Below are 13,673 nucleotides of genomic sequence, written 5' to 3' on the forward strand. Positions count from 1 at the left end.
GCAGTCATTTTTGTATTTTCGTCTCTTCACAGGTAGCGTTTACTGTACTATTTGACTTGGAAGCTCTATTAAAAATATGGTGTTTAGGCTTCACAGGCTACATTAGCTCCTCCCTTCATAAATTTGAACTACTGCTAGTGGTTGGGACAACTCTTCACATTTATCCTGTGCTTTACCACTCACAATTCACTTACTTTCAGGTAAGTCAAAAAGATGGCTTTCTAGGTCCATTTCATAGGAAACATTAAATGCTGGATTGTTCTCTTTAGTCGTCGTCAATGAATCATACTTTACCTATTACTACAATGCAGGTGGAATTCAGTTGGCACTTTTTTATTTCAGACCTCAGTGGAATTTACATAAGATAAGACCATACTAAAAGTTGAATTCTGTATCAGAGAAAACATATTCAAGTTCCCCCATCCCCCCTTCCCACGGGGAGTGATCTGATATTTTCTTTTGTGACAAGTAAGCTACATGAAGAAATTTGGGAAACAACTCTGAAAATCATTTCCAGTCTTGGCAATATATTATAAGAGTTAAATTGGCGCGGAAACTCTCTGTGCATAGGATATTTTCAATGCCATAAATCTACCATATTAAATCACTGAGTCAAATCATGTAAGGCTGAGGAATAAACTTGTGCACATCCAAATATGTCCAGGTGGGAGTCCAACACTGTATTAAAGAGGCCTGCTAAAATATATATCCATATATTACTGAAAGCGAAGTTTTTTCCTAGATATTGAAATATCAAAATTACATAGCAGACACAAGGACATGTCCTCATTTTCATAACTTCCAAGTGCAATGTTTTATAAATCAAGATTGAGACACCTCTGGAAAATGATATGACGGCGGGACGAGGCCTCTCTTGTTCTGGGCGGACGTCATATGACGTGATCGCCCTCCCGGGCCACTAGGGGTCACGCGCGTGTGCCCGCTGCGTCGCTCGGGACCCGGTGCACCCGCGATTGCCGGGTAACAGAGCAGGACCGTGGATCTGTGCATGTAAACACAGATCCACGTCCTGTCAGAGAGGAGAGGAGACTGATGGTGTGTCCCTTGTACATAGAGACAACGATCGGTCACCTCCCCCAGTCAGTCCCCTCCCCCCACAGTTAGAATCACCTCCCTAGGTCATACATTAACCCCTCGATCGCCCCCTAGTGTTAACCCCTTCCCTGCCAGTCACATTTACACAGTAATCAATGCATTTTTATAGCACGGATCGCTGTATAAATGTGAATGGTCCCAAAAATGTGTCAAAAGTGTCCGATATGTCCGCTGCAATATCGCAGTCACAATAAAAATCGCAGATCGCCGCCATTACTAGTAAAAAATAAATAAACAAATAAAAATGCTATAAATCTATCCCCTATTTTGTAGACGCTATAACTTTTGCGCAAACCAATCAATATACGCTTATTGCGATTTTTTTTTTACCAAAAATATGTAGAAGAATACATATCGGCCTAAACTGAGGAAAAAATTTGTTTAAAAAAAAAAATTGGGTATTTATTATAGCAAAAAGTAAAAAATATTGTGTTTTTTCAAAATTGTCCCTCTTCTTTTGTTTATAGCGCAATAAATAAAAACCACAGATGTGATCAAATACCACCAAAAGAAAGCTCTATTTGTGGGGAAAAAAATGATAAAAATTTCATTAGGGTGCAGTGTAACATGACTGCGCAATTGTCATTCAAAGTGTGACAGCGCTGAAAACTGAAAAATGGCTTGGGCAGGAAGGGGGTGAAAGTGCCCTGTATTGAGGTGGTTACGAGTCAACACCTTTAATCCAAACAAGTGAATCTCCTCACCAAGGAGTATTTAATGGGGTTTAAAGTGTTTATAAAGGCAAAAGGTATTTTTTTGCCTTAATGTATTCTCTGAGTCCTGTATCAATCTGGTTCTTTCCTCCTCTCTTCCTACTTTCACTGGGAGCAAAGGTAGCCATTGGCATGGGGTGGGGCTGAGTTAATCTGTGTGTGTCTGTGGACACACACAGCCCAGCTAGGGCCTACATGTCTGCCCCATAAAAAGAAGCTTGCAATGGGGCAGACAGAGAAGAGGAGGAGCCTAGAGCGCTGGCAGAGGGACCCCAGAAAAGGGGGTTCGGGACCACTCTGTGCAATACCATTTTAAGAAAAAAAAGACTTTACAACAGCTTTATTCCTTTTCTATATGATCAAACACCAATTATTTTTGTTCCCTGGCATTTCAGGTTATTTTTTTAACCCCTGCAGCCCTGCTGCTCCCTCTTCTTGGTCTCACAGGAGACTCTGAGAGCATTGAGACCCATAGGCTCCTGCTGGTGTCCGTCAATTCCTGTGAGGAGGGAGCAGGGGGCATGGCTGAGCTGTGATGTGTGTGTTTAATGGACGCACACAGCCTGGCTAGGGAGTGCACCCACACAGAAGCCCCCTTAGCACAATGCTTGCTGAGGGGGCACTGGTAAGAAAAAGGAGCAGATAACGCTGGTGGGGGATTCCAGAATAGGATATACAGGACTGCTCTGTGTAATGGTAAGTGTAACATGTTTTTTTATGTTAAGTGTAGCAAGGTCCTGGGCCTCTTTAGGCCTCATGGGGACCTCCAGTGTTAGGGACAGCCGACATCCTTCTCTGTAGAGTGGGTTACAAGGCATGCTGGGTGTAATGCAAAGTAGATTGATGGGCGCCAGACACTTCTTGAATGCAAAGAGATTTATTGTCTCTTAAACAGAACTGTGCAAGAGAGGGTTGGGGCCAGGACACCCTTAAGTAGATGCAATGTTAATTGGCAGACTCCGAGACTTCTAAAGGCAGACAGCCATGCAGGGAAAGGCATCCAGCTAGACAACACATCTGCATGAGTAGGACCGCTGTCTCCTATGGCAACAATCTTGAAACAGTTTCTAACAAAAGTTGTAATGAACTCCTTCACTTCTTCTACAATCTCCTATTGTAGATCTTCACTCAACTGAGCTCCCAGTCTATCACTTAGACTTTCTGATCCACTGCCACTGGCTCCCCCTGAGCTCTTCCAATCTTCTTACTCAGTATCTTCCTCAAGCATCACCCCCGTGTCCCTGCTGGGTCCCTAGCTTGGCACTCACAGATACTCTTCCAGCGTCACCCCACTGGCCTGCTTGGTCCCTGGCTTGGCACACAATGCTCTGCAAGCATCACCTCCACTGGCTGGGTCCTTGGTTTGACATCTGCTGAAGTTTCCCAATTATTTACCGTCCCCGGTTGTTGAGAATACTGCTCTGATACTTGCTTCAGCAACTCCCAGTGGTCCCTGGTAATAAGGTGGATGGTTCCTTAGTGGCGACAGCTTCCCCTCTACCTCTGACCACGACAGGTTCTTCAGCTGCTGCTCTCTGGCTTCTGGATAGGCCCTCAGACAGCCTAGCCGCCAGATGTCCTTGGCATAGGCCCCAGGTCTGTAGCCTAGCAGCCCGGGGCAACATGACACGCGTTCACACAAACAGCCGTCCAGGTGGCACAGAACCCCGATCACCTGACTCCACCCAAATAAACAGGCTCTCCCAGCAGGCCAAGGGACCCAAGAAAATGCCTGCCTATTGGCTGAGACACCCAATTAATTTCTAATCTGTCATTGCAATGCTCTTGTCTTATCTAATGCCACCAGATACCTGGCCATCTAGTGACAGAAGTGCAGCAATTCCAGAATTAGGGTGAAATCAAATGACCTCCTATCAATTGGCCAAGGCAACTATCACTTGGCAAATAAATTTACTAGTAACCTTGCCTAAACATCAGGGTGCTACATCAGTTAAAATAAATAGCCATTAATATGGCTTTAAGATTAGTTGTCAACAAGGTTTAGAGGAGAAGCAAGAAGTGGTAAGTAGGCATCTTCGCTAAATCTTAGTAGGAGTAGATATACTGAAGCTACAGCCTATAATCAGTGTGGTTACGGTCTGAAGGTTATGGCAATAGAAGGGTTGACTGACAGCACAAACAATCCAAATAATGCAGTAATATTGATAAGGGTATCTAGGGATATATTTTCAAATTTCAAAGTTTGGTAATATGCAATAAATTTTCACAGCCAATCATAACTTGCCTTCCATCAGCTTGTTGCCGTGGACTAACATAAATTACTTTGTATGTTATTAAAGGGACTTTCATCATGATAATAGTAAAAACATCCACCAAAGGCTCGTCTGGGATTGGCATGGATCGTACTGTACAACCACTACAGATAAGCTGTTCTCTGTGCCTAAGAGTTAAGATTTAAGGCTTTTTGCACATTTAAAGCTGCTCAAGTTCTTTTACAGTGCAGCTCAGCTCGGTTCCCAGAAACCTATTAAAAGTGGAAGGTTTTCAAGGCATTGTTTTGTTCTGAAAAAAGACCAGCAGGACAGACTATTTTATTAATCTAGAGAAGTTTTCACTATATTGACAAATTATAAAATTCCTTTATCCATAGATAACAGACATGCAAGAAATATTTGTTTTTAACAAATTAGCAAGTATAAAAGCATAGCATATTATTGTATCTTCTTGCAGGTTCTGAGAGTAGTTCGACTGATCAAGATATCGCCTGCACTGGAAGACTTTGTATATAAAATATTTGGTCCTGGTAAAAAGCTTGGAAGTTTGGTGGTTTTTACTGCTAGCCTTTTAATTGTCATGTCAGCAATCAGTCTGCAGATGTTCTGCTTTGTGGAAGAGCTGGACCGCTTCACCACATTTCCTCGGGTATGTAGCAGAACACCTTTTTACTTACACAAACCCTTAATTTTGTAAAAACAAATTATCATATATTTCATAAGGCTAGTAATAACAGATAGAAGGCTGGTTATTTTTATTTGGCTTCATATATTTAATTTAAACAATTCAGCAGAGCATAGTACTGTACGTACATACAGAAGTATAAGTCAACAAAAGTATTATAACAGGATTAGGATATACAAAAAAAATAATTTGACTTGATTGTTACAAGGGGAAAATATGGAGGATGGGAAAAGTGAATAGAAGAATGATAAAAGAGAAGGGTAGAAGGGAATATATATGAAAGACAAGAATTCATATGCAAATCAGGATCCTCTATAAACATGAAGACTTTTTTATTGTAATTGTGAGTTGTGAATACTGTTTTTATTGACAGCCAGAATAGGCGACATTATTTTTTTGTCATGTGACAATTTCATTTATACCAGTTACTATATTTTATTAACTTTCAATTACTTCAAAAAAGCAGCACAGTGGATAAGTGGTTAGCACTTCCGCCTATCAGCTACTAGGGTCATTGGTTCAAATCCTAACCATAGCACTACCTACCTGGCGTGTGTATGTTCTCCCTGTGCCTGCATGGGTTTCCCTCCACACTCCAACGACATGCTGGTAGGTTAATTGGCTCAAGTATGTGTATGTATGAATGTGAGTTAGGGACTTTAGATTGTAAGCTTGTTGAGGACAGGGACATATGTGAATGTACAATATACACAACTGTATGTGTAAAGCACTCTGTAAATTGATGGTGCTAAATAAGTTCCTGTAATAAATAATCAAAATACAAAGAAGTGTGTACTAGGCACACTCTGCCATTGGACAGGTCTTGTGTATTTGCTCCATACCCCACCCTTTCATTTTTGTCCTTTAATTTAACCATAATTTCTCATTATCTTTGGTGAGTATGGGAAAAGGAATACAAGGATTAAAAAAAAAAGACTTAAGTTGTATCTCCTTAATGTGTCCTCTAGTCATGTGATAAAAATTAAAGAAGTACAGTAAAAGCTCATTTGGCTGTACTTCTGTGGCTAAAGCCCGCTGTCGGCTGACGTTGCAGAGATGGTCCAGGTTTAGGCAAGATCGTTACAATGAAGTCAGGAGGATCACCCCATATACTTGGACCAGCACCCGGCTCAGCCTCTCAGCGAGCCACTGAGAGGCTGAGCCGGCCGCTCCTGCCCCCTCCACAGCCCAGCGCTCCAGTGAGCGAGGAGGTGGCAGAGCAGAGAACCAAATCTAACAGTCGTCAACTCTCTGCTCAGGGAACTGTGGCAACTGAGCGATCTGTGGTGTTTGATTGCTTGGCATCGGACTGATGCTGCATCCTTCTAGGTAAGTATGAATCTGTAAAAAAAATTCCCATACATCTTTTAAATAAAGGTGAGTGAAGAAATAATATGGTAAGTATATAGCATAAAACATTACTAATTTTTGTATTAAGACTAGGGATGAGCCGAACACCCCCCAGTTCGGTTCGCAGCAGAACATGCAAACAGACAAAAAATTTGTTGTAACACGCAAACACCGTTAAAGTCTATGGGACACGAACATGAATAATCAAAAGTGCTAGTTTTAAAGGCTGATATGCAAGTTATTGTCATAAAAAGTGGGGACCTGCAAATGCAAATACCTTTGTTAATATGGTTGAAACAAAAAAAACAAAATTGTAAATGTTTGTTTAGATTTTTGGACGATGTGTTTGTGATTAGGGATGAGCTTCGAGTTCGAGTCGAACTCATGTTTGACTTGAACATCGGCTGTTCGCAAGTTCACCGAACAGTGAACAATTTGGGGTGTTCGCAGCAAATTCGAATGCCGCGGAACACCCTTTAAAAGTCTATGGGAGAAATCAAAAGTGCTAATTTTAAAGGCTTATATTCATGGTATTGTCATAAAAAGTGTTTGGGGACCTGGGTCCTGCCCCAGGGGACATGAATCAATGCCAAAAAAAGGTTTAAAAACTGAAGTTTTTTCAGGAGCAGTGATTTTAATAATGCTTAAAGTGAAACAATAAAAGTGAAATATTCCTTTAAATTTCGTACCTAGGGGTTGTCTATAGTATGCGTGTAAAATGGCACATGTTTCCCGTGTTTAGAACAGTTCGAGAGCAAAATGACATTTCTAAAGGAAAAAAAAAAATTTAAAAGTACTCGCGGCTATAATGAATTGTTGTTCGCGTCAATACACATAAAAGTTCATTCATAACAATTGCATGGGATTTCCCCACAGTCCATTACCAGGCCCTTTGGGTCTGGTATGAATATTAAGGGAAACCCCAAACCAAAATTAAAAAAAAAAAAAATGCGTGGAGGTTCCCCCAAATTCCATACCACGCCCTTTAGGTCTGGTATGGATATTAAGGGGAATACTGCTCCAAAAAAAAAAATGGCGTGGGGGTCCCCCTCAAAATCTATACCAGACCCGAAGGTATGGGTTTTAAGGGGAACCCCACGCCAAAAATTTAAAAAAATGGTGTGGGGGTCCCCCCAAAAATCCATACCAGACCCTTATCTGAGCACGCAACCTGGCAGGCCGCAGGAAAAGAGGGGGGCGAGAGAGCGGCCTCCCTCCTGAACCGTACCAGGCCACATGCCCTCAACATGGGGAGAATGTCCCCATGTTGATGGGGACAAGGGCCTCATCCCCACACCCTTTGCCCGGTGGTTGTGGGGGTCTGCGGGCGAGGGCTTATCGGAATCTGGAAGCCCCCTTTAACAAGGGGAGCCCCAGATTCTGCCCCCCCTGTGTGAATTGGTAATGGGATACAAGTACCCCTACCATTTCACAAAAAAGTGTCTAAAATGTTAAAAAAGACAATAGCCGGTTTTTGACAATCCCTTTATTAATGTCTTCTTCTTTCCCCGCTTCTTCTGGTCTTCCTTCGGTTTTCTTCTTCTTCCTCCATCTTGTTCTTCCCCCGCTTCTTCCTCTATCATCCTCTGCTTCTTCCTCCGGTCTTCTCCTCCGGCATCTTCCTCCGGTCTTCTCCTCTGGCATCTTCCTCTGGCTTCTTCTTCCCCGCTTCGTCCTCCAGACGATCCGCCTCAATGGGGGGTTCCCATTGTGGGACGCTTCTGTTCTTGTGAAAGCTCTTATATAACACACAGGGACTTCCCTATGGCTTCCCCGTGGTGTCAGAGGGGGGGCGGGGTCACCCAAAACGGGTGACCCTGCCACCTCTGACACCACAGGGGAAGCCATAGAGAAGTATCCATGCATCAGAGGGAGCGGGGTGCCGGGATCTAGGGGTCCCATTGTTAAAGGGAGCTTCCAGATTCCAATAAGCCCCCTGCCCGCAGACCCCCACAACCACCGGGCAAGGATTATGGGGATGAGACCCTTGTCCCCATCAACATGGGGACATCCTCCCCATGTTAAGGGCATGTGGCCTGGTACGGTTCAGGAGGGGGGGTGCTCTCTCATCCCCCTCTTTTCCTGTGGCCTTCCAGGTTGCATGCTCGGATAAGGGTCTGGTATGGATTTTTGGGGGGACCCCCACGCCTTTTTTTTTTAATTTTGGCATGGGATTCCCCTTAAAATCCATACCAGACCTGAAGGGCCTGGTATGGATTTTGAGGGGGACCCCCACGCCATTTTTTTAAATTTTGGCGTTAGGTACCCCTTAATATCCATACAAGACCTGAAGGGCCTGGTATGGAATTTGGGGGGACCCCCACGCATTTTTTTTTTAAATTTTGGTTCCCCTTAATATTCATACCAGACCCAAAGGGCCTGGTAATGGACTGTGGGGGAATCCCATGCCATTTTTATCAATGAACCTTTATGTGTATTGCCGGGACCAACAATTCATTATAGCTGCAAGTATGTTCTCGGACTGTTCTAAACACGGGAAACATGCACCACTTTACAGGCATACTATAGACACCCCCAGGTATGAAAGTTAAAGGAATATTTCACTTTTATTGTTTCACTTTAGGCATTATTAAAATCACTGCTCCCGAAAAAATGGTCGTTTTTAAAACTTTTTTGCGTTGATACATGTCCCCTGGGGCAGGACCCAGGTCCCCAAACACTTTTTATGACAATACCATGCATATAAGCCTTTAAAATTATCACTTTTGATTTCTCCCATAGACTTTTAAAGGGTGTTCTGCGGCTTTCGAATTTGCCGTGAACACCCTAAATTGTTCGCTATTCGACAAACGGGCGAACAGCCAATGTTCGAGTCGAACTCATGTTCGACCCGAACATAAAGCTCATCCCTAATTAAGACTCACCTTTGAGTTTACTGTTGTTGAGAAGAAGAAGGCACTTCCTAGCATAGCTGAAATCTTATGCTGTGGGAAGTAAAATCATGGACAGCTCAGGTTCTGACAATGCCAATGTACTGCTTGCCTAAATAGTAAGTTTAGGAATTGCTCTCCTTTACTTATTTTCATACGATTATTAAAGAATGGTCTATTAGCTGAAACCTCTAGCTTAGACAGATGGCTTTTTTGTCTGTGACATATACAGTACATGGCCAAATTATCCATACTGACTTGTTCAGTGAAAAAATTCTGCTTGATATAAACACTTGGGATGTGTTTTGTATGTCAGGATAACATCGCCTACCATTCATCAACTGTTATTTTCAGTTTGATTGAGCTGTTTTGCCACAAATCATATATGATGTTGGAAGCATTGCCCTTGATCTCTGCATGTAATATTTTGTTGATGAAACAGGCAGCTCTTCCTCTAAAGGGCATTGTTGTTATATAATCAAAATAAGGTGTCACCCCCCAGCAAATTGCACATTTGTACTAAGCAAACTGATGTAATGATTTGTGAAAGTCCAGGTTTACAGGAACATTGTCAGCTTTGATCAAGCTGTTAGTAAACTGTTTAAAATAAATGTAGACAAGTTTAGCCTGGATCTGTCAGAGGCTTTCTTGTTTATTCTTAAGTCCCTGCAGTAAAAGAAAAAAAAAAGAACAAATATAAGTGCAAAAGGTGTTGCCTGTTTTTGTAATAGAGTTGTTTATTATTAGTTGTTATTACTATGTTAGTGTTATATATTGGTATAGGTTGTATTGTTTCATAAAAAATAAAATAAATAAAAAATATATGTGTATACACATACACTGTGTATATATATATATATATATATATATATATATATATATATATATATATATATATATATATAGCGCTGGTAGATTTTAATCTACCGCTAATAGGTAAATTTAGTGGGTCGCTTATTAGAGGGAGTTAGATTTGCCTCTGTTCCAGCTTGGCTGACGTTGCGTGTAGTTCCACATTGTGCCGGTGGGTGTCGTTGTCACCATTGGCTGGTGTTGGAAGAGCAACATGTTGAAGCGGATGAGTGCTCCTCTGTCGCGGAGTTAACTCGGTGGAGGTGGTCCTCCGAGTTGCATTCTGGGAGAGGGTATTTATGGGACAGACGCCATGTTTTAGGGTTCATTTTCAGCCACCTGCTGGCCCTCCTGGCCGACAGGTATGCACTAGGAGTACCACCTCATGGTCCTCCATTCCGGAGGCCCGCGTTGCTGCGGCATGCGGGTGGGCCCAGAAGCCTGTCTGGGGCCTACCACAGCAGCAGAGGAATGGTCCTGAGCTGTCTATCCTGAGTGAAGAAGTTGGACAACCGAGGAGATCCCAGGGGAGGACCCGTTGTGGAAGGATCACGCAGCATGCTGGTCTGGAGAGGGGCCTGGTGACTCGGTTGGAGGATGCATTCCGAAGTAATCTTACAGTATAGTACTGCCGGGTTGGCTTAAAGGTTCAAGTACTGTGTCTGACTTTCATCACAAACAAATACATCCTGTGGCAGAGGATCGTACGGGTTTTATTCCAAACAAGTCTATGGCAGAGACTTTAGTTCGTGCTACGTACTGGCTGCTAGACAAGTGAGAGAGGCCTATCCAGGCGGGCAAAGATTGAATCCCACAGGGAGAGTATTTTCAACTACAAGTGATCAATATTCAGAGAAATGTTCTCAAGAATACTAAGAAGAGTATTTGAGCTTCCCTGCAGCTTTCCTTCTACCTCTTTCCTGCTATTTCCCTTGTTCATTTATTAAAGCATTGGAAAACCTACTCAACTGTTTGGTGCTTATATCGTCCAGAGGTAAACTCAACGGAACCCTAGACCCGGTGCCGGTGAAACAGAGGTATCGAGAGTGAAGGTAACAAGCCCGCTTAATTCAGCAGCTCCACGAGAGTTATTGCTACATATATATATATATATATATATATATATATATATATACATATATACACAGATGTGGTAGACAGCACATGGTATACGTCCTAGTGCCAGCAATCAAGCCTTCCCAAAGGCCATACATTAGGAAAAAGTCCAGGGTTTCCTGCACTTAAAGTTTATTAATTCGACACTTAATAATTTGCATACTTTTCATGTCGTTCCAAATAAGAGTTTCGGGTTACAAAGCTTATGCCCTTCTTCAGATGGGAACAAGATATTACTGACATTATTACATTTCACAGCAGAAATCCATTAGGCATCAATTAATCAATTAATCAATACAAATTATCAGAATTATTTTCATCCTAGATTCCAGAGAGATGGCTCAATGAGCTAGCTTCCTGTGTGTTTGACTAGGGGTTTCTTAGTGTGTGGGAGGGGCACAATTTTTTTTAGTTTGGGGTGGTATTTTTCACGTGGGGGTTCTCATTTTAAGACTTAACAGACTCAAATGGCCTTGTATGTATTGGGGGGGGGGGGGGGGGGGGGCAGGCTATTTTTTGCTTTGGGTTAAAATCTTGCAGCTGCAATGTAGATTTGTAAGTGTTCTCTAAAGCCATACATCTTTGAACCAGCATTTTGGATACATGCTGCAGATGCACCACTTTACAGGCAGAGCACCACTTTACAGGCAATTTTTCATTTTTAAAGGCACTTCTCCGTGTTTCAATTTTGGGGTTGTCCAAATTGGTGACATTGATATATGTCCCTCAGGGTGGGACCTGGGCAAGATTGCTTGCTTGTGTATTTGTATTTGGGTATCCTTAGAGTTTGTAACACATGTATTTTCTTTTTGTATTTTGTTTATGTCTTTGCAAAACAGATGTGTTTTAGAGCATTCGAGTATTTTTTACTTTGGTTTATTTTTTATTTTTTTGCAGGAGAGATATTTTTCAATAAAATATTTTTGATGTTTTGATATTTTTGACAAAAATTTTTGTCAATGTTTGTTGTTTGTAGGTTGTTAGTTTCACTTTGACTTAATTGTCTGTGCTGCATTATTTTGCAAAATCTTCCTCAAAATGTTGTGACTAATAAATGTTTAAATCCTTAAAAGACTGTCCATTTGTGGGTGCAGTTCTTTTAACTCCTGTTCATTTCCTCTGCAAAATGGTTAGACCTCAAAACCATATTCTGTTAGTGTTTCAAATACATGTGTTTTTTGCTTTCCTTGCTCTTTTTCAACTCCTGTTTTGTTGACCAATAAAGTTTGTAGCAAAACTTTATATTTTTATGTTTTGTTAATAATTTGTTTTGCAGATGCATGCCTTGGGTAATGCATTTTACACCCCCCCCCCCCCCCCCCCCCCAAAAAATGTTTTCATGCAACAGATTTCCCAGCTGCAGCTTAACTTGGCTGATTGGCATGGCAAAACCAAAAAAGGTATGATTTGTCTAAAAGCTACTTTCCTGGTGCCTTCATGGTAGCATATGTATGGATTGTGCATATGCTGCCATGGTGCCATGGATAGGCACCAGGAAAGGAAAATTACAGAGAGATAAGTATTCAATTTTTCATTTTAGCACAGTGGTTCTCAGTCTCAGTCCTCAAGTACCCCCGAAAGGACACGTTTTGGGAATTTATCTTAGCTAAAATAGCTGTCCAAAATACCAAGCCATTGACTCTGATTTAAAGCACCTGTGCAAGATGAAGGAAAACCTGCAAACATGGCTTGTTGGGGGTATTTGAGGACAGGGTTGAGAACCGCTGATTTAGAGCACTGAGCTAAAATCTAGCTTAAGACAATCCTAATCTAATTGTGGGCATTTGAGGGAAACCAATTGAGTGTTAGAACCCCTGCTTGTCTTTTTTAGGTTGGGCTTTGTGTCCCTTTTCTGAAAATTGGCTTCACTTCCTGTCACATAGCCAAACAGGAAGTGAGGGTCAAAATCCTACCAATGTCTACATTGACACAGGTCAATCTAACTAGCGTCCCCATTAGGCAAATTGCACTCTAGCACTTTGTTGTGTACACCCCAAATTATTAGGTATTTTGGGGTTTATTAAAGGCAAATCCACTCTGCAATACAAGTTTAATCGCTGTAAATCTGAGGGGAAGCACTGGTGATTTTATCATCCAATCATATAGAAGCAACAATGCTGTTTTTTTATTTTCCTTGCATGTCCCCCTTGGATCTCAAGCAACTGCACTTCCAAGTGCACTTGTAGCGCAAAGTGGATTTGCCTTAAGTAAATAAACCACAAAGTCCAAGATACCTAATAATTTGGGGTGTACACAGCAAAATGTTAGAGTGCAATTTACCTAATGGGGAAACTACTTAGATTGACCTGTGTGTCTCCAAGAAAAGACATTGGTAGGGTTTTACCCTTACTTCCTGTTTGGCTATGTGACAGAAAGTGAATAAATTTGAAGGAGTAACTGGCAAAATTTGGAAGGTGTCTTCACCCTATCAGGGGTGCAGACATCCCCAAAAACTGACAAGACTTCTAATCCCTCTGCACCCTATCCCCAAGCAAAAAATAAGAAAGGATTTCATTTAGCTTAACTTTGCAAAGACACATTCCTAAGTTCAACTTTGATGCATGTCAATGGCCCATTTAGACCTTGTTTAATAGAAAACACCAGTTGCCTTTCACTATAAACATTTGTTAGTCCAGTCCTGGAACTCTGCATCTGCTTTACTATTAATATCCATAAAAATTGGGTTCCTGCAGCTAGATGCGCGACCGATGTGTAT

At 41.8% G+C, this 13,673-nt stretch overlaps 1 protein-coding gene across 3 annotated transcripts in view; it reads left to right on the top strand.

The window, feature by feature from the left end:
- NALCN (sodium leak channel, non-selective) overlaps nt 1-13,673 on the top strand; it is a 948,399-nt gene that overhangs the window by 532,291 nt on the left and 402,435 nt on the right. For all 3 annotated transcript variants that reach the window (XM_073614438.1, XM_073614437.1, XM_073614436.1), the window contains 2 exons: nt 33-200; nt 4,521-4,712. In XM_073614438.1, the coding sequence (XP_073470539.1) occupies nt 33-200; nt 4,521-4,712 (360 nt within the window). The remainder of the gene's footprint in view (nt 1-32; nt 201-4,520; nt 4,713-13,673) is intronic.

This window comes from Aquarana catesbeiana, linkage group LG02 (genome assembly GCF_042186555.1).
Source record: "Aquarana catesbeiana isolate 2022-GZ linkage group LG02, ASM4218655v1, whole genome shotgun sequence".
NCBI classification, from domain to species: Eukaryota; Metazoa; Chordata; class Amphibia; order Anura; family Ranidae; genus Aquarana; species Aquarana catesbeiana.